Below are 24,900 nucleotides of genomic sequence, written 5' to 3' on the forward strand. Positions count from 1 at the left end.
TATCAAGGTTCTAAGGTTCTACCAGACCCAAGTAAAGAGTAAAATTATTAATTTCATTAGACTATATTAAATCAAGGATTTGCGTTATAATATAATCAAGTCAAGGAAATTATGACTGAAAACATAATTAGCAAGTTAACAGAAAAATAATAAAATCATTTTAAAACTTGATTCATCTAAAAGAAAGTGAAATAGAAAAAAAGAAACATTTTTTAAAAGGGGTTTGCCCTGCAGTGCAACCTAGCCAACAGTGAAAGAAAGATAATAAGATAGGTGGAGGTAGGGAATGGGTCAAAAATGTTAAGAGATAAAACTTAAGGCCTTAGGTTAAGACCTAGAATATTCCAGAGCTAGAATACAATAAGATTATTTTTAAAAAATTTTACCCATATTTTATTTATTTATTTTTTTATGCGGTGCTGAGAATCTAACCCAGTGCCTCACACATGCTAGGCAAGCATTTGACCACTAAGCTACAACCCCAGCCCCACAATAAGATTATTTATATTCCAGGTAAGCTCCTAGGCACTACAGAATAAAAATCCAGAGAAAAAAACAAAATAGGTGGCTTGTTAAAAATCAATAAATAAAACATTGACTCCATCTGTGAAAATTAGGCTTTAGGCAGTTCTTTATGTCTTGCAAAGCCCTGAGCTTCCATAGGGGAAGAAGTCTTCCTACACAGGCTGCACCTAATAAGACCAGTGATCAAAGACCAGATCAAAGAGTAACTAATCAGAAGGAAGTAAAGAAGTTGGCCATGCAGATAGAAATGAATTTAGGTATCTAAAGGTAGGGGGAAGGCAATAAGGACTAGCCATGTTGGAGAAAAGGCAGAAGTCAGTGTTAAGTGCAGAATAGAAAGTAAAAGTATGTAAGGTAAGAAAAGTAAATGGGATCCAAATTATTTACCAATATGGCAGCCACCAGGTATATGTGGCTCTTTAAATTTTTATTTTACCAAATTAAAATTAAAGAATCAGTTCCATAGATGTACTAGTCACACTGCAAGTGCACAATAGCCACTTGATAGCTAGTGGCTAACAAACTACAGTGCAGATGCAGAAATGACCATCTTCACAGGAAGTACTATTGGACAGAGCAGGTTTAGAGCTTTATAGGCTGTCAAAAAGAAACAGAGAAACTACATCATCAGCCTAGACCAGAGGTCATCAGCTCTTACAAGGCCAAACCTTAAAGCAGAACTGCCACTTATCCCAGGACAACTAGGCAAGTACTTCTCTTAAATGATCTTAACAGGCATTCTTGAGAATAGAGGAAAGGCACCGGGGAAGGAAGAGAGGGTGTAAGGATGGCCTTAGGCCTTAGCCTAAGCAACTCCATCTTAAAATAAACTGCAGTCTCACCCAGCAAGCCACAGAGCCCTCCGATATGTCAATCAGGCATAGCCCGATAAAAGCAAGTCACTTTCCACAACCCTAACAAGAGTCAGGGTGAAGTCACATGTCATTTGTCATAATCCTGATAAGAGATAGAGGGGTCTCAGGGCAGAAACCACCAGACCACGTGTCCTCTTTAAGATATAAGATGTCACTAAGAAACCTGGTAACAGCTGATAGGGACCCATAGATCGAGCAGAAGCTCCCAAAATTTAGTAAAAATAATGGAACAAATTAACAGACACTTAGCCAGCCAATACTAAGGCACACATGCTGGACAGCTTGATGAGGACCTGGACTGACATCCCAACACTCATCATCATCTGCCTGATCCTCTGTGTTGTCCTCACTGCTCTCAAACTCTATAACAGTCTCCTGACCCTGGTGAGAAATGCGACTTCTCCTTACAACCATCTCCTCAGCCAGCCATCAACTCCACACCAGGAGAAGCCTCCATGAGTTCTTGAGGATCCCTGCCATCTGAGTGAGTGCATCTGCTGGACTTAAGGCCTAAGACTTAAGTCTTTAAATCTAGCACTTAAGCTTTTATCAGCCTGAATTATTTTGTTTGTAGTGCCCAGCAGTAAGGATTGTCATTTTCTTGATTAAGAACCTATAGAGTAAAATTGTATTAAGTGATTTGAATGAATAAAACATTAAAAAAGGAATTAGCACATGGACATTCTTTATTTCTCCCCGCGACTGCATATGTTACACTAGTGCCTATCGCAAGAAGGAAATGGAAAATACTGGGGAGTGATATTAGCCAAATTATATTGTTATATTGTGTGCATGTACAAATATGTAACAACAAATCCCACCATTATACACAAGCCTAATGTACCAATTTTTTAAAAATGGGAAAAACATAGATTTTAAAAAATAGGCATCCTGGGCTGGGGTTGTGGCTCAGTGGCAGAGCATTCACCTAGCACGTGCGAGGCCCTGGATTTGATCTTCAGCACCACATAAAAATAAATAAATAAAATAAAGGTATTGTGTCAACTACAACTAAAAAATATTTTTTCTCTGTTAAAATTCTTTTTTTATTTATTTATTTTTAGTTGTACATGACAGCAGAATGTATTTTGACATATAATACATACATGGAATGTACATACATCAATCATATTGTCTATTCTATTCTGCTGCCCTTCCTATCCTCCTTACTCCTCCCCTCCTCTCCCATCTTTTCTCTCTATCCAATAAAATATGGAACGCTTCACGAATTTGCGAGTCATTCTAGTGCAGGGCCATGCTAATCTTCTCTGTATGGTTCCAATTTTAGTATATGTGCTGCCTAAGTGATCACCTAAAAAATATTTTTAAAAATATAGGCATCCTTGGGGCTGGTGTTGTTGCACAATGGTAGAGTGCTTGCCTTGCATGTGTGAGGCACTGAGTTCAATTCTCAGAACCACATAAAAAAATAAATAAGTAAAATAAAGATATTGTGTTCGTCTACAACTAAAAAAAATATTTTTAAAAAACTGGCATCCTTGAAAAGCTACTCCATGGTCAACTTGGAGGGAATTAATATAAATAATTTGAAATTCCTCACCCACACCTTTAAAAGTTTCATTTCTTAAGATACGAAAGCCTTAGCTGATTCCTGATCAATTCTTGCCAATACTTTATAATAATTTGGAGGAAGATAGATTTGGTTACTGCATGACTTCCTTAGAGCCTTTAATATGCTAATATATAGTGTGAGCCTCCAAAAATCAGATAGCATATACAGTGTTTCCCATTAAGAATAATTATTGTGGGGGCTGGGGATGTGGCTCAAATGGTAGTGCACTCACCTGGCATGCGCGGGGCACTGGGTTTGATCCTCAGCACCACATAAAAATAAAGATGTTGTGTCCACCAAAAACTGAAAAATAAATGTTAAAAAAATCCTCTCTCTCTCTCTCTTAAAAAAAAAAAAAGAATAATTATTGTGGGACTAGGGTTGCAGCTCAGTAGTAGAGTGCTTGCCAAGCATGTGTGAGGCACTGGATTCAATTCTCAGCATCGCATATAAATAAAGTCCATTGACAACTAAAAAACTTTTTTTTAAAAAAAGAATGATTATTGTTATAATCACTGAACAATTAGTATGTGCCTGTCACTATTCTAAGTACTTTTTAGATGTTCACTTGTTTATTATTCAAAATCTCTATGAAGCTATACTACTGCAAAGGAAGACAAAGGTTAAATAACAAAAAGGGAGGAAGTGAAAGTATCAAGGGAATTAACTGTAGGGCTATAATTCAAATCCAGCTTGTCTGGCTCTGAAGTCTCTACTCTTAACCATTTTATACCTCCTCTCAGAATTATTTGAAAACACAATATTTTATGCACTACTTGGATGCCTATTAAGATCTGATAAAACATTGTCCCTGTAGTTTGGGAAATGATGAAAGACTACTCAGGCCTATCTTTCTTACAGACTGAACAAGCTATGCTAAAACTATGTCTAAAACTACTTTTGCTCATTTAAAAACGTTCCAGTTCCAGCCAGGTGTGGTGGCACAGGACTACAATCCCAGAGACTTGCAAAGCTTTGGCAGGACGATCAGAAGTCTGAGGCCAGCCTCAGCAACTGAGCCAGGCTCTAAGCAACTTAGTAAGACCCTGTCTGGAATTTTTAAAAAGTAAATAAAAAGGGCTGAGGATGTAGCTCTATGGTAAAGCACCTCCTGGTTCAACTCCCAGTACAAAAAAAAAAAATTCACTTCCCAGTTTATAGTTTTTATAACACTAAAATTGCATTTATTTGTTAATTCCCACAGTTTCAACCTGTCAATAACAGAACCTACACCACAAACATATACTCACAATCTAAAATAATTTGGAGATTTATCACAACAAAATTCTGATATTCATAACCTCTGCATCTCTACACTATTGACTTTACTTGATATGGTTATAAATAAATCATTACTATTTTATTTGGTGAATAGCCAGCTTCCTTCTTTTAAGTCTAATGGAGAAAACAGTTTGCTTCATTTACTTGTAATAACAGATATCCAAATATAGAAGGTCAAAAATAATTATTAAAAGTTTAAATTCAATCATTACAAATAAATGCAATTTAAACATGCAACTCATAGATATGAATACTTTATATCACATGCCATTCGATTTTTAAAAGCATTATCTTCAGCAATTGTGAAAAATAAAAATCCATGAGGGTATTACTGATTTCTGAACTTGGTACTTTCACCCCCTCCTTTGCTGATAGGCTTTGAGAGGGGAACCAGTGAATAAAATCTACTAAAGAACCCTGATCCTATTTTCATAATGATAAGATCATAACTCTCACACAGTATCAAATGATCCCACATCAAAGACTTGAACTCATCAAAAACTTTCACTCCTTAATGAGTGACCCAGGAAAATACAACAGCCAGTTCAGAGGAGAACTCAAAGGACAACACATGTACAGACAATCAGGAATGCTGAAATTAATTTTTGGATATATGCAAAACTGGCCTTTTCAGGAGAGGAAGAAAATCAATTGCCCCTCTATATGGAAAGAATCATTTGCATGTCCAGGGACAAGAATCACTTGTATTACTATCCGTTATCTAGGAGCTTCCCTCAATAGTAACTTCTGGGAAATGAGGCTATCACAAATTCCCTTTTCGGGGCAAGTCTAACCCCAGGAAGAAAAATGAAAATAATCCTTCCATAAATACCCTTTTATTTCACGGTCCTGGATGAGATGGAGAGATCACTGGTACCTGTATAAACAAGAGATTTCCACAAACTTTCTTATTTCCCTTCAATTCTAAAAACTCATTTGTCTAAAGAAACCTATTTCTTCTCACAGAAACTGTATCTCCCTATTCTTTTTTGCCTACTAGTTAGGGATATAAGGCTTTAACTTTATGCATTTAATAAATCAGCTACTTCTTCTGTCAGCTCCCATGTGCATACTATAAACCTTTTTTCTCTGTTAATGTCTCATCAGCTTAATTTGCAGACCCCCTTCACTTAATTAAAAGGGTAGAAGTTCTACATCCCCTAAAACACCATATTAATTATTCTGCCTTAAGATACTGTTCACTGCTTTCACATCTTTTGTTTGCCTCTATAGCTTCTGTGGTTTAGAACTGTTGTGTGCTAAACTTCTGTCCTTGTAAAGTCACCTATTTACAGTAAAAAGAAGATTGATCTACTGATAGATGGATAGATTGATAGACAGACATAGAGATATACACATACACACCAGTCATTCTCCCTTCCTTCACTGTCCAATGTTTTCTCAGGATATCCTTTAGGGATTTTTTTTTTTTTTTTTTGAGACAGGTCTCACTTTGTTTACCCAGGTTGGTTTCTAACTCCTAGGCTCAAGTGATCCTCCAACCTCAGTCTCCTGAATAGCTGGGATTATAGACATTCTTAGTATATCCTTAAAAAAAAAAAAAGAAGTTATCACAAATTTGTCACTTTATCCATCTGCAGTGACAGCAAATCCTTCTTACCAGAAGTGGGAAATGTTTCCTCACTAAGCTACTTAATTTTTTTTTTAAGAGGGAGTGAGAGAGGAGAGAGAGAGAGAATTTTAATATTTATTTTTTAGTTATCGGCAGATACAACATCTTTGGTTTTTTTTTTTTTAAGAGTGAGAGAGAGTGAGAAAGAGGGAGAGAGAGAGAACTTTAATATTTATTTTTCAGTATTTGGTGGACACAGCATCTTTGTCTATATGTGGTGCTGAGGATCGAACCCGGGCTGCACGCATGCCAGGCGAGCGCGCTACCACTTGAGCCACATCCCCAGCCCGACTAAGCTATTTAAATACCCCAAGTTCTCTCAAATGTTCATCCCTTGATCCAGCCATGTTTTAAGATGCTCTGTAGTTAACTAATACGTTCCTCTAAAAATATGATTTCCAAAAGTAGACTCAAACTCAGAATTGAGAAGCAACAGCTATCAGCTTTCTATATTTTAATACTCTATATTCATTAATGAATACTATGGCTATATTCATCAGTGATTAAATATAGTTAGTTCTTGTTACAGTTACAACCTCTTTTCCCACAAATTACTGATAAGTAAACTTGTTCACAAATATTAGAACCCAAATGCAGAACCTCATTTATGATTGATGAATTTTGCCTTGATTTGTCAATATATTTTTTTAAGAGAGAGAGAGAGAATTTTAATATTTATTTTTTAGTTTTTTGGCAGACACAACATCTTTATTTGTATGTGGTGCTGAGGATCGAACCCAGGCCACACGCATGCCAGGCGAGCACGCTACTGCTTGAGCCACATCCCCAGCCCATTGATTTGTCAATATATTCAACTACAAAGCACATACTTCTGTACCAGACATTTAATAGAGACTGGATGTAAGTGGGTGTGATGGTACATACCTGTAATCCCAGCATCTCAGGAGGCTGAGACAAGAGCATCACAAGTTCAAAGCCAGCCTCAGCAACTTAGCGAGGCCCTAAGCAAATTAGCAAGATCCTGTCTCAAAACAAAAATAAAAAGGGCTGGAGATATAGCTCAGTGGTAAAACACCCTAGATTCAATCCTGGTACCAAGGGGAAAAAAAAAAAGACTGGACATAAAAAAAGAAAATAGACATGGTTCCTATCTTCCAGATCATAGAATATTTTGGTGGTTTCATCATATCATTCTATTATGTCAGTACTACTTTGAATCTTAATTCTTTCGGTGTAATATCTATCTCATATTTGTGAAAACTATAAATTCAACAAACATGCCTTCATCCAGGAAACAGTATACTATTACATAAGATTAGATTTTTTAAAAATAGAGTCCTGCATCTTGGTGCAGACTTCCTATAAGTTTCTATCACATATCATAATTTATGATTATGTAATTCAGCTTTACTATCATTAAATCCAAAAGATTCATATTTTCCATAAGATTATCATGAGATAATATATCAAATTACTTAGAAAAAATAAACTATCATCTTAGAATTACTCCTTAAAAAAAAAAAAAAAGTAATCACAAGTATTTAAGTGAACCCACATGGACTCCTACTTGTTACCACCTCTATCAGCCAGAATTCAGTCAGAGGACAGAAACCACACCAGTTATTTGAACAAAGAGAATTTAATACAAGATTTTGTTAACTGAATTTCAAGTTTTTCAGTACACGGCTAAAGGGACAAAAAAAAAAAAAAAAAGAACTCTTAGCAATCATAGTCTTGACAACTGCAGGAAGCAACTACCACCCCTAGCGCAGGGCTAACAAATGCTTAGAGGAAGAACTCAGGAACTCAAACTCAGACTTCTGGGAAGGCACTGCTCAGCTGGTGCTGATGTCTCAGATTTCCAAGTAGAGGACCAATGTGCCTGTGACCCAGGCCTCTAAAGAGCGGTGCTGGCTGGCGCTAGTGGTCTCTGAAGAAAGCTTGATGAAACTGGTCCTTGGAAAAACTGCAAACTGGATCCAGCAACTGCTACAGGAAGGTACTGCTGCTGCAGGGATGAAGAAGTGTTGTTAGGGCAGCAGTCACAGGAATGGCAAGCAGAGCAGAAAAAGCAAGTCCCTCCCTCCTCTTCTAGGCAGTCAATGCCCTTGTTCGCAACAGGGAGCATGTGGCCAAGCAGAAATGTGAGTTGTGGAGTCTGGGCCTCAGGATCACAAGGCAGAATAAATAAATGGATTTGGAGTTAAAAGAACAATAATTTAACTAGCAAAACATTTTCTGTTCTAAGGTCACACAACTGTTTAAAATCTAACACTCTGTATAAAGGATCACAATCAATGACATCAATCCCTATCTAACATTTAATCACCTCCTCCTACTCTGAAGAGTAAAACAACCACCACATCTAACACTTGCTTAGTAATTACTTCATGCCTGGAACTGTTCAAAACAGTATACATGTATGAATTGATCCAATCCTCACAGAAACCCTGTAAAGTAGGCCATAGCAATATTTCCATTTTATAGACAGCAATAAGGTGAAGAAAAGTTAAATACCTTATCCAATATCTCAAAGTTGTGAAAGATTTCAGACTAAACCCAGGCAATCACACTCGAGTCCCCATGCTTAGGATCACGACATGTGTTACAATGCCACAATAGGCAATGCTCTCTAAATCTAAAGAAGCCTTTGAAATGCAACTTCTGTTGAACAAAATTTTCTTATATGCTTTTAAAAGTTCATATCTGATGAGGTGCAGTGACACCTGCCTGTAATTCCAGCAATTTGGGAGACGGAGACAGGAAGATTGCAAGTTTGAATACAGCCTCAGCAAGTTGGCAAGAATCAAAAAAAATTTTTTTTAATTTTAAGAAAATGATAGGGGTGTAGCTGATTGATAGAGAAACACTGACTTCAATTTTCAGTATGAAAAAAAGTTACATCTGTATTTGTAACCCTATGGAATATCATATTGTCACACATAGACATTTTTCAACACTTTGCAAAGAATCTGCAATATACTTCTCATGCCCTAAACAATAAAGGAGAAAATGAACATACTAAAGGCAATGAAATAATCTTCCACTTGCAAAATTAAACTACTACCTTCACTACTATCTCACTCAGAAATCAGAAGTAAATCTATTCATGGTAGATGTACGTAGTTTATTTTGAAAAACTATTATTTCTATTGACTGAAGCTCAAAAACATGCTGGGTTGAGAATATAAAACTAAAAATGGCTAGGTATGGGGGAAAAGAAAGAAGCAGCAGCTAGGTATGGTGGTGTATGCCTATAGTCCCAACTGCTGGGGAGGCTGCACAGGGGGATCACTGAAGCCCAGAAGTTTGTGGCCAGTCTGAGCAAAATAATGACACCCTGTGTCTTAAAAAAATAAACTGGAGGCTAGGCTTGTGGCTCAGCAGTAGAGTGCTCACCTAGCACATGCAAGGTGCTGGGTTTGATCCTTAGCACCATATAAAAATAAATAAAATAAAGGTATTGTGTCCAACTACAACTAAAAAAATATTTTTAAAAATAAATAAATAAATAAACTGGGCATGGTGGCACACACCTATAATGCCAGCAACCCAGAAGGCTGAGGCAGGAGGATCACAAGTTCAAGGTTAGCCTCACCAATTTAGCAAGACCCTAGGCAATTTATCAAGACCCTCAACAACTCAGCTGGAGATATAGTCCAGTTGTAAGCACCCCTGGGTTCAATCCCAGTTCCTAAAAGGATTTTAAAAAGTTTTTTAAATAATTTTAAATAAATAAATATATTAACCAGGTGTGGTGGCACAAGCCTATAATTCCCAGCTACTCAGGAGGCTGAGGCAGAAGGATTGCAAGCCCCAAGCCAGCCCTGGCAATTTAATAAGACCCTGTCTCAACTATAAAAATAAGTGTCTGGAGGCCATTTATTGCCTAGCATACATGAAGCCCTGGATTCAATACCAAGAACTAAAAAAAAAAAGGAAGGCTGAGGATATAGTGGTAGAGTACTTGCAAGAAGTGTTGGGTTCAATACCCAGTACTGAAAAAAAAAATTTTTTTATTTAATAGTCCATGAGGACTGTGGATATGGCTCAATGGTAGAATGCTTGCTTAGTATGTATAAGGCTCTGAGTTTGATCCCCATCACTGCAAAAACAACAATAATAAGAAACAGTATCAATACCCATTCTTTTTTAAATTTTATCTTTTAATTTGTTTAAAATACTCTTTTTATACTATTATTTTTTTACTTTGTTGGACACAATACCTTTATTTTTTTTTTATTTGTTTTTATGTGGTGCTGAGGATCAAACCCAGGGACTCGTGTGAGCTACGCTCTACCGCTGAGCCCTCAGGATCAAGAGTATTTGAAACAACCCCAGCCCCCTGTTTCAAATACTCTTGAATCATCCTAGATTCAAATTCTAGAATACCATACCAACCTAACCTTAAAACTCACAAAAACTAGGTATTAACAAAATCCCCACGGGAACTGGCTGTGTCATTTTCCATCAGTAGGCATTTATAATTGATCACTATTGTTGGTGATCATACAAATCAAAGACTATCTAGTGCAATGGTTAAGAGCACAGATTCCAGAGTCAGACTGCCAAATCAAGATCCGGAGCAACTCATCTTCTTAGCTGAGTGATATTGAGCAAGTTAACTTTTCTGTAGCTCAGTTTCCTTTTGTGTGTAAAAAGGGGATAATAATAGTATTTACTTCATAAGGTTGTTGTGAGGATTAAATTAGTTGATAATATGAAGTACCAACAGAGCCTGACAGAGTATGTTAACTAATGAAAGTAAGCTGTTCTACACAATACTTTATAATTTACATGTTCTTCCAAATATGTCTAATAAAAATTTTCATTTTTCATAAAATATTTAGAATTTGTAGTTAATATATGGAAAAGTTTGCTGTTGTTGTTGTTATTTGGTACTGGGAATTTAACCAAGGGGCAATTTACCATGGATGGAGCCACATCCCTAGTCCTTTTTATTTTTTATTTTGAGACAGGGTCTCACTAAGTTGCTTAGGGCCTCACTACTAAGTTACTGAGGCTAGTCTTGAACTTGCAATCCTCCTGTTTCAGCCTCCTGAGCTGCTGAGATCACAGATTTGCACCACCATGCTCAGCTCTGGAACATGTTTAAATGATTTTCATAAATCTCTATGGAAATTGGAAACAATGAATTTAACAAGAACATTATTTGGCAGTGGAGCAACAATCAAAAATTCAGTTTCTACATAAGCTAAAACCACATGGATCTAAGACAAAAGCCAATGCAAAAACATACATACTGAATGGAAGTAACTATGGCTGTGTTTTTAGTGCCTTCTCAGCAAACTGTTCAACCTTCTGCAACATAATTTTCCTCATGATAAGAAACTACACACAAGATCAAATGTCTAACACAAGTGCCTGAATTCACACTGGTAACATGAAAATTCCTGAAGTAAAAGAAAAGTATACCTAGATGTTTGACCGGTTAATTCCAAAATATAAGTTACAATTCCACCTAAGTGCTTGGTCTTATTAAATACATACTCTCTAATATCACACTACATTAATTTAAAAAATCAGAAAACTCAGCTCCTACAGAGGGAAAGTCACAGGGAAAGCCTTGTGAAATTGACAGTTTCCTCTGTTCTACAAGTATGTACAATAATCTCATAAGTATAAGAGTTAACATGCTTGTACAAAAAAATGTTCATTTATAGGCCTGTTGCAAGGAAAGCTCAGATATCCTAATGTGTTCACATGACATTTTTTTCAAATTCACAGAAAACTTATCTATTTTAATATCAGGTATTTTCCAAATAAATGGTGGATATTTATTTGTTTTCTAGAGACAAATCTTTATTCCACTATTTCTTAAATACACTGTGCCCATTTATTGGCAAAATGTTAATAATTTTATCAAACTGAAGTGATGAGAAAATATAAAGGTTTATTATTGGATTTACTCTTATTTTTCCATGTGCTTGAAATTTTTTATATGTATATACTCTATTTTAACTATCACAGTTGAATTTAGTTTTTCACTTCATAATACAGCCATAGATAAAATGAACAATTTCTTGATCCTGTTATCACTTATTAATGAAAACAAAACTGAAGAGGTTAAGGCAAACAAAGATTTTATGAGAATACCTTTCATGATGTTTTAAGAATAAGACGTATTCCTTTCATTTTCTAATTCTTTTTATACTGACATATTACAACTACTGACATATTTCACACATCATAAAATTCACCCATTTAACCTGGTCAGTTCAGTGTTTTTTGTTGTTCTGTAACCAGTGTCACAATCTACTTTTAGAATACATTTATCATCCCATGCAAGTTAGCTGTACTCCCAGCCAACTTAAGGCAAACACTGATCCACTCTCTGTATGGAGCATACAGGCATATGTATAGGCATATGCTGAATTATCTCACACAAACACAATATGTGATCTTTTGTGATTGTTTTTTTTTTTTGACTCAGAATGGTTACAAAGTTCACCTTTGATGTGTCATGTCTCAATCAGTACTTCTTCCTTTTATAGCAAAAATAATATTCCACTATTTAGGTATGCTACATTTTGTTTATTCACTAACAGTTGATTGATACACTGTGGGCTGCTTCCATATGGGGGCTATTATGAATAACAAAGCAATGAACATTCAGGTACAAGTGTTTGTGTGAACAAATATCTTCATTACCCTCAGATACATACCTAAGATTAAGAATTAATTAATTGGGCTGGGGCTGAGGCTCAGTGGCAGAACGCATGTCCAGCATGCGTGAGGCACTGGATTGGATCCTCAGCACCACACACAAAAAAATAAAATAAAGGCATTCTGTCCATCTACAACTACAAAAAACTATCAAAACAAGAATTAATTAAGATTAGAATTACTGGGTCACATGGTAAGTTCATGCTTAACATTTTGAGCAACCCTCAAATTGTTTTCCAAAGTAGCTGCATCATTTCTCATTCCAGCAATGTATAAGGGGGTCCAATTTCTCCACATCCTCACCAACACTTGCTACTGCCTTTTTCATTTAAACCACCCTAGTAGAAGTGAAGTGGTATCCCATTATTTCACATTTTAATTTCCCTGATGACTAACGATGCTGCACACTGTTTTATTTGCTTTTTGGTCATTAATATATCTTCTTTGAGAAATGTCTATTCAAATTCTTTGTCCATCTTAACTGAGTTGTTCATCTTCCTATCATTAAGTTGTATCTTTTATATATTCTTACAAATATCTTCTCCATTTTCTTAGTTTTCTCTTAATTTTCTTGATTGTACCCTTTTACATTTTTTTCTAAGAATTTAACCTTTAGGGCTGGGGATGTGGCTCAAGTGGTAGCGCACTCGCCTGGCATGCGTGCGACCCGGGTTCGATCCTCAGCACCACATACAAACAAAGATGTTGTGTCAGCCAAAAACTAAAAAATAAATATTAAAAAAAAATTTTTTTTAAAAAGAATTTAACCTTTGTTTATTTTTATGTGGTGCTGAGGATCAAACCCAGTGCCTCACCTATGCAAGCAACTGCTCCACCACTGAGCTACAATCTCAGCCTCTCCTTTTAATTTTGATTTATTTCAAATTAACCACTTTTTTCTTTGTCTGTACTTTTGGTAAATCTAAAAATCGATGTCTAACTCAAAATTTATTCCATAAAAATTTTTTTAAAAATTATTACAGTGTTTCCTTCCAAGAGTTGTACTGCTTTTGCTCTTTGTTATTTCTTTTAAGTTAATTTGCAGGGAGAGTTGGGAGTGGTGCTACAGAATGAACACAGGGCCCCAAGCATGCTAGGCAAGTGTTCTACCACCAAGTACATCACCACCCTTTCCTAGATTGTATTTTGAGACAGGTCTTGCTAAGTTGCCCAGGCTGACTTCAAAACTTGTGACCTTCCTGCCTCACTCAGCCTCATTTGTACCTGTATGAAGGAAGGGTTCAAATTCATTCTTTTGCAGGTGGATATCAAATCGTACAGAACCATTTGTTCTCCAATTGAATAATTTCTGCACTACAGGATTAACTCCCTTAATTTGAAATCTGATATACTCCAAGATCTAAAACCTTCTGAGCACCATCATGACAACACACACAAGTGGTAAATTTGACACTTGACCTCGCAGCACAACACAGGCATACTAAAAATACTGTATAAAACCCTTCTGTCAACGTGTAGAAGCTGTATGTGAAACCCGAATTTCATGTTTAGACTTTTGTCCTATCCCTAAGACATCTAATTATGTATATGCAAAAATTCCAAAATCCAGCCAGGTGTGTTGGCAAATACCTGTAATCTCAGCTACTCAGGAGGCTGAGGCAGGAGAATTGCAAGTTTGAGAACAACCTAGGCAACTTAGTAAAACTCAATCTCAAAATTTAAAAAATAAAATAAAAGGACTGGGGATGTACTCAGTGGTAGAATGCCCCTAGGTTCAATTCCCATTACTTGGGGGTAGCAGGTGTCAACTGACCATAACTGTAAGGGTTTATTTTTGGACTCTCAGTTCTATTAATCTATGTATTATCCTTATGCCATTAGCACACTATCTCGATTAATGAAAATTTGCAGTAGATTTTGATATTGGAAAGTGTGTGTCCTCTAACTATGTTCTTTTTCAGGATTAGTTTGGCTATTCTGGAGATCATGAATTTTTATATGGATATTAGAATCAGCTTGTCAGTTTCTGCCAAAAAAAAAGGCAGATGTGAGTTTAATAGGGATTGTATTTAATCTATAAATCGTTCCATTTTAATATTAATTCTTGCCCATGAACATGGGCAGTCGAGTAAAATGTATTTCTGTTTTAAAACTAAATTCCTGGGCTGGGATTGTGGCTCAGCGGTAGAGCACTTTCCTAGCACGGGCGGGACCCAGGTTAGATCCTCAGCACTACATACAAATAAAGGCATTGTGTTGTGTCCACCTACACCTAAAAAATAAATAAAATTTAAAAAAAAAAAACTAAATTCCTGGGCTGTGTACATATCTGTGATAAAGCATTTGCCCAGCATGTTAAAAGCCCTGGGTTCAATACCCAGCACTACAAAAACAAAAATAAAGACAAAAGACAAAAACTACATTCCTTAAACAACTCAGTCAGTCCAATTGCTAAAAACAAAATAATCAAACAAAACACCCTGAAACCTAAGGAACTGAATCCATCCCAGCTTTATTTAATGCCACGGAGTTCAATCACAAAAGAGTAGCCCAATTAAAAAGAGATTCAAATATTTTGTTAGAATCTCTCCTTTAATATAACCAAGCCTGGTGCAGTGGTACACGCCTGCAGTCCCAGCTACTCAGGAGGCTCAGACAGGAGGAGTGCTTGAGACTAGAAGTTGGGGTTCTCCTGGACAAAACAAAGAGATCCATTTCACAAAAAAACTGAGCTGGGAATGTGGCTCAATTATAAAGTATTTGACTAGCATGTGCCACGATCTGGGTTCAATCCCCAGCACCACAAAAATAATAATTTAAAAACACTAATAAAATTAAATATGTAAATCTAATTATCATCCTCTTTTCTTCTCCCATCTCCATTTGCTTCTGCTTTCTACTTATTTGATTCCAACATCTTTTTTTTTCACTTCTATATTATTTTTCCCCTTCTCATCTCATTATTTTCTTCTAGTCTATAATCTTCTAAAAATAAAAACTAATCTGCTTTCCATATGTACAATTTGGCAAAATATAAGTAGTACTAATTCTATTTTCCTTTTATGTAGATTGACAACATTAATCTTAGTAATTTCATCTTTTTTAATATCTTTATTTTATTTATTTGTTTTTATGTGGTGCTGAGGATTGAACTCAGGGCCTCACACATGCCAGGCAAGTACTCTACCACTGAGCCACAACCCTAGCCCCAGTAATTTCATCTTTATTAAAGTAATATTATTCATGCTATTCTGTAATTGCAAAAACTATTGGTACCAAATTTTGAAGAATATTGATATTGAATGGAAGAAAATATTTGCAAGAATATATTAAAAAACTCTTACAACTCAATGATGAAAAGGTGAACAACTCAGTTAAAATGGACATGAATTTGAATAATTTATCAAAGAAGATATACAAGCAACCAACAAATTTCTGAACTATGTCCATAGTTAGCTGAAATAATACCACAGCAATTTTTTAACTACCCCTAGGTCAAATGTAGCTGGCGATAGTAATGGAAATTACAAGTATGCAATGTGTACATAATGGTGCCTTCCTTTAGTAACATTCAGAGCTCACTTTTATTTTTCTTTTTACTCCTAAGAAGTTAAGGTCAAGTTTGTTGTATTATTTAGACTAGTTTTCAACCGTAATTTCTAAGTAATCCTAAATATTTACCCACAAAATAAATCATATCTAATAATAAATTATCGATTATTTGTCAAATGGAATCTCAAAAAGTCACAATGTAGATTATAATACATTAACTTCATACTATTAATCATTTAAAATACCATAAGGCATGTTTTTCAGACCAAGATGCTCACTCCTAGAATCAGTGTAACTATGAGACAAAAAAGGGGGTTTTAGTAGAGGTCACAGTGAAACCATTCTATTGACAACTACTCCCCTATTTCTTGTGTCCTACCCTCTAGAAACTATTACTGCCTATTCAATCCTCCCATTACTACTTTTCTGTAGTAAAAGGGACTTGTCTTTGGTCAGTCAGAATACTTTCTAATCCTCAGAATATTTTCTCAAAAAAAAGAAATTGCTAATGATTTTCTTTTTTTTTTTTTTTAAAGAGAGAGTGAGAGAGAGAGGGGGACAGAGTGAGAGAATTTTAACATTTATTTATTTTTTCTTAGTTCTTGGCGGACACATCATCTTTGTTGGTATGTGGTACTGAGGACCGAACCCGGGCCGCACCCATGCCAGGCGAGCGCGCTACCGCTTGAGCCACATCCCCAGCCCGCTAATGATTTTCAATGATTAAAACGTTCTCAGTGACAAAGGCCTTATTTCTATTTTTATTTTTGTGATTAAAAAAACTTTATTTTGTATTGATAAGGTTTTAAGTAATAAAGCCTTATATTGAACCATTTAGTAGACATCACCAATACTGGAATCGAACCAAAGAATATTTATCTTGAATTCATCAAGTCTTTTTTTCTTTTTTCAATACTGGGGTTTAAACCCTGGAGTGATCTACTACCAACCTACAACCCCAACCCTTTTTTATTTTTACTTTGAGACAGGGTCTGAATAAGTCCCCAGGATGACCTCAAATTTGTGATCCTTCTGCCTCAGTCTCCAAGTAGCTGGGCTTATAGGCATCACCACCACAGGCCCCACCAACCCTTTACACAGCTTTCAGTTCATCGGCAACAGAAGAACATGATAGGAGCTGGGGATGTGGCTCAAGCGGTAGCGTGCTCGCCTGGCAAGCGTGCGGCCAGGGTTTGATCCTCAGTACCACATACACACAAAGATGTTGTGTCCGCCGATAATTAAAAAAATATTAAAATTCTCTCTCTCTCTCTCTCTCAAAAAAAAAAAAATCAGAAGAAGAACATGATAAATGACACCATAGGGCAGTTACTAGAGAAGCCCAGGAGGAAAGATACTCGGGCGGGACAACTGTTTTGGTCTTTCTACTGAGTCTCATGCAATGTGTTGTGAAAAAGGGGACCATGCCAGATTAAGAGACTTGCACATTAATTAAGGCATGGTCTATGATTTAGACAGACCCAACAGCTTTAAAGAACATTTTGGGGTTGACCAGAAATTCTGAATATTGTCTGCACATTTAATAAAAGGGAAGTAGGACAAATCACTGACTGAAAAAAAAAAGACTAAAGTTTCTTTCTATATTTGCATTGGTATATTATAATTATATATAATGTTGAGATTAGTTGTTACATATTCATAAGATTAGGCAAAGGGGAGTGAAAGGAACAAAGGGGGATGGGAACAGGAAACAGTAGAATGAACTGGACATAACTTTCCTATGCTCATGTTGAATACACGACCAGTGTAACTCCACATCACATTAAACCACGAGAATGGGATCAAAATTATAATGGGTTACACCCCATGTATGTTTGTCAAAATACACCCTACTGTCATGTATATCTAAAAACAACTTAAAAATTAAAATAAACATTTTTTAAATAAAAATCTCAGTTTCAAAAGAGTATCCATATGTGATGCAAACCAGCAATGCCACTTTTATGTATTCACCCTCTCCCCCAAAAAATAAACACAAAACAAAGACTGGTAAGTAAATGTTCATAGCACCTCTAGTCACAGCTCAAAAAAATGGAAAACAACCCAAATGTCCATCAATTCATGGATAGATGGCTCATGAACTATAGTATACACATATAATAGAGTAATACTGAGTAATGAAATGGAATGATCTATCATTTCTATTGACTGTGGTAGTAACTATACAACTGTATATATGTCTGAATTTGTAGAACCACAAACTTTAAATTGGTAACCTCTGTGGCACATAAACTCTACCTAAATACAACTGATTCTTAAATATAATAAAATTGAACATACTTTGTAGTTTTCTTATTTTATTTAAAATGCCAATGTACTCTTCTGTGTGTGTGTTGCTGGGGACTGAACCCAGGGCCTTATGCATATGAGGCAAGCCCTCTACCAACTGAGCTATATCCCCAGCCCCTAAAATGCCAGATTTGATGGTTAAAATTGTATGTACTCTCGTATGTATAAAAATATTGGGGTTATGGCTTAGTAGAGTGCTCGCCTCGCATGTACAAGGCCCTGGGTTCAATCCTCAGCACTACATAAAAATAAATATACAAATAAGATAAAGTTAAAAAATCTTGATAGAAAGATGCACAGAGGGGCTGAGGCTATAGCTCAGTGGTAGAGCGCTTGCCTCACATGTGTGAGGCACTGGGTTCAATCCTCAGCACACATGAAAATAAATAAAGATACTGTGTGTTCATCCACAACTAAATAAATACTTTTTTAAAGAAAAGAAAGATGCACGGAGAGAGTTCCAGCAGGGTATGTATTAAGGTACTGATGGCAGTAATCACTGGGTATTGGCAAGTTATGAAGTCTAATGGGAGCATTTTGCTTCTTCCACTTTATAGTCTTATACAATGTAGTTTTTATAATAGTAAGAGACTTTTTTAAAAAAATAACTATCAGCTTTGATTTTTAAACTTAGAAATTCTGTTTTCTTATATTAACATCCATGGGCTATCAATTTGTGGATTTGTAGGTTATCAATATACTTACAATGGTAATTTTAGAGGTAAATTTTTATTGCTAAAATAATATTTACAAAATAGATGTTTTAGCAAAAGTAAATATTATTTTAGCAATAAAAATTTACCTCCAAAATCACCATATTTACAGAGTAAATATTATTCTCTTTGGTCACAGTGAATACACATTCAATGAACACAATTTGTTCCAAGCATCATATTTGAATCATATTATGTCTCTGGTTTCTCCCTTAAAAATTAATGTTAATTTTTTTAATTGGTATCAGCTACTACACAGATACCAATTAAAAATACTTGCTCCCTCTCCCCATGCTCTACCAATGAGTTACACCCCCAGCCATTTTTATTTTGAGTCAAAATCTCCTTAAGTTGATCAAGCTGGCCTGAACTTGTGATCGTCCTGTCTCAGCCTCCCCAGTAGCTAAAATTATAGGTTTGAACCACTACATCCAACCCAAAATAAAATTACTTCTAAATTTAACTTCAAACATCAGCATTTTTTTAAGAATTTTTTTTCACAATACCTTTATTCTATTTATTTGTTTTTATGTGGTGCTGAGAATTGAACCCAGGGCCTCACTTGTGCTAGGCAAGTGCTCTACCACTGAGCTACAGCCCCAGGCCAAACATCAGCATTTTTAAGCATTAGCAATAAGTATGGTGGCACAAGCCTGTCGTCTCAGCTACTCCAGAGGCTGAGGGAAGAGAATCACTTGCGTCCATGAGTTCAAGATCAGCCTGAGCTGTTAACATAGCTAAACTTCATTTTAAAATTAAATAAATAAAATAAAATTTAGCAAAAAGTCAAATGAAACAAGAATTGTAACCATCAAATCTAATTTTAAAAATGCTACTTCAGGGCTGGGGATGTGGCTCAAGCGGTAGCGCGCTCGCCTGGCATGCGTGCGGCCCGGGTTCGATCCTCAGCACCACATACCAACAAAGATGTTGTGTCTGCCGAGAACTAAAAAATAAATATTAACAATTCTCTCTCTCTCTCTTTCCTCTCTCACTCTCTCTTTAAAAATAAATAAATAAATAAAAGTTTTAAAAAAATGCTACTTCAGCTTTTAAGAGAAAAGTGATGAAAAAAAGCACACTAAATAAGAACTGTGGAGTAAAAATGAATAGCTTTGAATCACACTTTTATTATTGTTAATAATATTTGGAAATACAGCATCAAATATCCTATACAGCAACCTGAATTTATCATGCTTTTATAACACAACTATGTGGTGTGTGTGAGACTTTGTCTTCTATCTATCTCCATTCCTCAAGCACTCACCAGGATTTCTTGGGTTACAGGAAAGTGATGGGGACAGGAAGAGGTTTGTGGGTTTTGTTTGTGGTTTTACATCTTTCTGGGTTTTGTGTGGAGGGAGGGGGCCTGTGGTTTGGGAGGTTTTCTGAGTTTTGTGTTTGTTTGGGTTATTTTTAGCTTTGTTTTTACCTTTGTGTGTGTGTGGGGGGGGGGGGGAATATCCTTAACTGGAGTTAATTACCAGAAGAGAAACAACAAACATCAGATCCCTGCCACACGCAAAGCATGCTTCTAAACAACTACCTACATTCTTTTATTTAACAAGACTTTGGGATGGATATCACTGTCTCATTGTATGTATGAGAACACTGAAATGCACAACAGTTCAGCCTTGTGAACACTCATACAACTAGTTAGGAACACAGCCAAACAAAGACATATGAATCTAGATCTGTATTCAAACCATTCTTCCTTGTTAATTTTAAGGGGAAGATTTTAAAAAGAAAACTGAAATAAACAACAACTAAATGATGAAGTTAAAAGGTATATCCAGGGCTAGGGCTGGGGCTCAGTGGTAGAGCACTTGCCTAACATGTGTGAGGCACTGGGTTCGATCCTCAGCACCACACAAAAATTAATAAATAAAAGAGATGTTGTGTCCATCTACAAAAAAAAAAAAAACATACACACACACAGTGAATCCAAAGTCAACTGTATTTTTAGCAATGTGCAATATAAAATTTTAAAAATAGTTTCATGGCGGGTTGCAGATTTAATTTGGTTGTAGAGTGCTTGCCTAGTATGTATAAGGTCCTGGATTCCACTCCCAACACCTCTCTACTCCCTCAAAAAGTTCATGTACAATCCACATCAAACAGAAAACAAAATTTTTGAAAATACTGTTAAGTGCAATATTCGCACACTGAAATAACACATCACTATAAAAAATCCAAGCTGTCTTTTTTGCAAAAATTGATAAAATGAACCTAAAACTCATATAAAAATATAAAGGACATAAAATGGCTTAACAGTCTTGGAAAAAAAAAACAATGTTGGAGGAGTTACAATTAATTTCAAAATCCATCACAAAGCTACAGTAATGAAATCATGAGGTGCTGGCATAAGGACAGATATATAGATCAACAGAAGAAAATTCAGAATTCAGGGAAAAAAACTTCACATATGGTCAACTGATTTTCAATAAGAGGTATAAATGAGGAAGAGAACAGTCTTTTCAATATATGGTGCTGGGAAAACTGAATATCCATAGGTGAAAAAAAATGAATTTTGACCACTAACTCATACCATATACAAAAATTAACTCAAAACGGATCAACAACCTAAATATTAGATAAAGGCATAAACTCTTAGAAGAAAACATAGGAATATATATTTCATGACTTTGTATTTGACAATGAATTCAGATATGATAGCAAAAGCATGAGCAATAAAAGAAAAAACTAGACTTGGTTGAAATTAAATACATTTTTACATCAAAGAACATTATTTTAAAAATTGAGTCGGGGCCAGGGCTATGGCTCAGTGGTGGAGCACTAGACTAGCATGTGTGAGGCACTGGGTTCAATCCTTGGCACCACATAAAAATAAAATGAAGATATTGTGTTCACCTAAAACTAAAAAATAAATATTTTAAAAAATTGAGTCATGTGTGGTGGTGCACACCTGTAATTCCACTGACTGAGGAGGCTGAGGAAGGAGACTGAGGCAAGTTCAAAGCCAGCCTCAGCAACTAATTGAGACCCTGTCTCAAAATAAAGAATTAAAAAGGTCTGGAGATGTGGCTCAGTGGTAAAGCACCCTTAGGTTCAATTCACAGTATAAAAAACAATTAATACCACAATAAAATACCATTTCATACCTATAAGAATGGCTAAAGTTAAAAATACAGTCAGTAACAGGTATTGGTCAGCGGTAGAGAAACAGCAACCCTGGTGCATTACTAGCGATGGGATGTAACATGCAGTAGAGCCTCAGAAAATAGTTTGACAGTTGCTCAAAATGCTTAACAGAGTTATGTGACCTAGCAATTCTACTCCTAGAGATACACCAAGAGAAATTACAAAATATGTCCACACTAAAACTTGTACACGTTTATTGCTGCATTATATAAAGAGCCCAAAACAGGGGGAAAATATATATCCACAGATGAATGTACAAACAATATCTGGTATATCCATTCAAAAGAATAATATTCAGTAATAAAAAGGAATAAAGTTCTATACATGCTACATCATGGTTGAACCTCAAACACTCTGTGCCATAAAAAGAGTCAATCTCAGAAGACTACAATAGCCCAGAACATAAAATTTCCAGAATAGCTAATTTCAGAGATAGAAACATTAGTAAATGGCACAGTCTGGTGGAATGAGAAATAAGGAAAGGACTGCTAATGGGTAAAGAATTTTTTGTAGGGTGACAAAATGTTTTAAAAGTAGATAATGGTGATGGTTACACAACTATGAAAATATTAGAACTACAAAATTACACACTACCAGGGTTAATTTTATGGGAGGTAAATTATATCTCAATAAAAGCTTTTTAAAAGATTTTTTAAAGACACTTTAAAAAGACATCCAAATAAGCTACAAAAACAATACACTGGGAGACTGCAGCACCTAATTTTTCCATTTTCTTCTTCAGATGCAATCTCAAATCTGAAAGTCAAGTCTTCCTACATTTGCATACTTTGTTCAGTGAACAACAACAAAAACCCTACCTAAGTGAAACCAACTATCTGAAATTCAACTTGATGAAAAAAAATGCCTCTGAAATATACAACATCTTTATTTTAGCATCGACTCTGAACTAAAAAATCTGAATTTTGATGCATCACATAAAAACTAGACATACTCAGAGTTTAAGCAAATTGCCAACTTTCCAAAAAAGATAAACAGTAATTCAGATTTGCTCTGATGCAAATATAAATGTTTACCTGCCTCAAAGGAACAAAATCTTGTAAGCCTAGTGTTCCCACGTGAAAGAAATATATATTTTTTTAATTCAGAATTTTGTTTTAGAATCAATTTTAACCTAGCTAGGGTATACAGAGTTGATCCTTTATACTAAACAACAAATACCCTTCTCTTAACTAGAACATACTGAAAACACAGCATTATAACCAGACAAAAGTTGGGAGCTGAGAAAAATCACAGTACACAATAAAAATAACTACTCTCAAGAAGCTCCTGAAAATGCCTCAAGAGTTCCAATGTTGCAAACTCCTTAGTCATTTAGTCTTCCTATAACTATTTACCGAACATATACCATTTGCCAGGCAGGGTGCAAGGTACCAGGATGCCACAGTGAGGTATAAACAGAGCAGGTCCCTGGTTGCAGGAAGCTTGTTCTCTACAGCTTGATAAACCTTTCTGATTTCAACTTCAAGAACCTGCTAAAAATTCAGTCTTGTCCCCTACATTGAGGAGCCAGGGCTCGTGGGCCTGCGGTGGAGCATGCAAGCTGTATTTTTACAAAGTGCTTCCAATTATTCCTCCACTGGACCATCCCACCCATCCTGCAGGAGCCCCACATTCAAAGTCCGCTCAGCAGCCTTCACCTTGACAGGCACCACAAACACACCCCGAGGCCAACGTGGACGGAAGGCTTTCTGGTATCACTCTGGTGAGCCACCAGCAGCTTGTTGCCCTCCTGGATCGGAGAGCTCACTCCCGCCCAACCTCACCTGAGGCTGGCAGCACCTGAGCCTCCCCAGCGGCAGACACCTGTCTCCAGGAGGATGCAGTCTGCCACTTAGGTGGACCAAGGTCCCAAGGTTCCGCCCCCCCGGGGAGGGGTCAAGGAGGCGGCGCGCGGGAGTTAAGCGCCGACTGCATACCACCGGTCCCGCTCCCGCACACACTCACACACTCCCGAGGAAACTGAGGCAGGCGGCGGACCGGGTCCGGCTGCACAGCGGCTCGCGAAGGGGCTGGAACCCCGACGACGAGGTGGCTTCCGCCTCGCGGGCACTCGTCAGCCGCGGAGGCCCGGCCCGGGCTTGCACCGACGGAGTTTCACAAAGAAAGTCTCCCGGCCCGCGCCCCTCACGCACTCACCGGCGCTGGCGCCGGCGGAGACTCGGGCTCCCGCCGCCTGCGGCTCCGGGCCGGGGTCGACGCTGGGGTCGGTTCGGACGCTGGCGGCAGCGGCTGCTCCATCCCCGCGGGACCCGGGCCGCGTCCGCCTCGAGCTAACGGTCCCGCCAGCTAGGCGCGCGCACCGCTCCCGCGCGCCATGTTCCCGCCGTGCCGCGCGCCGCCGAGGCAACCCACAACGCCCCCCCGGACCGCGCACGCGCGCCCCCGCGGCTTCCTCGCACACACCGCGCACGCGCGCGCTCGCCGCGCCCCCTCCCGCGCGCCCCGCCTGGAGCCTGGAGAAGCCGGTCGCTGTTCCCGGCGTCGCGTTCACCCCCGCCGTGCCTGTCCGGCCCAGGAGGGAGAGCGCGCCGTTCCCCGCTCTGCGCCGCCGCCTGCCGCACTGCGGACCACCCCGGCCAAGCCCACTTCTCCACTGCCTCCAGTGTGTCACCCGCATCGCGGGGCCTGGGGCGAGGGTCCGCCCAG

The 24,900-nt window shown here is 37.3% G+C and overlaps 1 protein-coding gene and 1 non-coding gene across 4 annotated transcripts in view; both read right to left on the bottom strand.

The window, feature by feature from the left end:
* Positions 1-24,635, bottom strand: part of Ttc28 (tetratricopeptide repeat domain 28) — a 593,457-nt gene extending 568,822 nt beyond the window's left edge. For all 3 annotated transcript variants that reach the window (XM_078039658.1, XM_078039657.1, XM_021733755.3), the window contains exon 1: positions 24,391-24,635. In XM_078039658.1, coding sequence (XP_077895784.1) covers positions 24,391-24,492 — 102 coding nt within the window. In that variant the 5' untranslated portion in view covers positions 24,493-24,635. The remainder of the gene's footprint in view (positions 1-24,390) is intronic.
* LOC120892173 (U6 spliceosomal RNA) lies at positions 2,607-2,712 on the bottom strand. The gene has a single exon (XR_005736825.2). It is a non-coding gene; the product is annotated as a U6 spliceosomal RNA (small nuclear RNA).
* Positions 24,636-24,900: the final 265 nt, after the last annotated feature.

The sequence above is a fragment of the Ictidomys tridecemlineatus genome, chromosome 2 (genome assembly GCF_052094955.1).
Source record: "Ictidomys tridecemlineatus isolate mIctTri1 chromosome 2, mIctTri1.hap1, whole genome shotgun sequence".
Lineage (NCBI taxonomy): Eukaryota > Metazoa > Chordata > Mammalia > Rodentia > Sciuridae > Ictidomys > Ictidomys tridecemlineatus.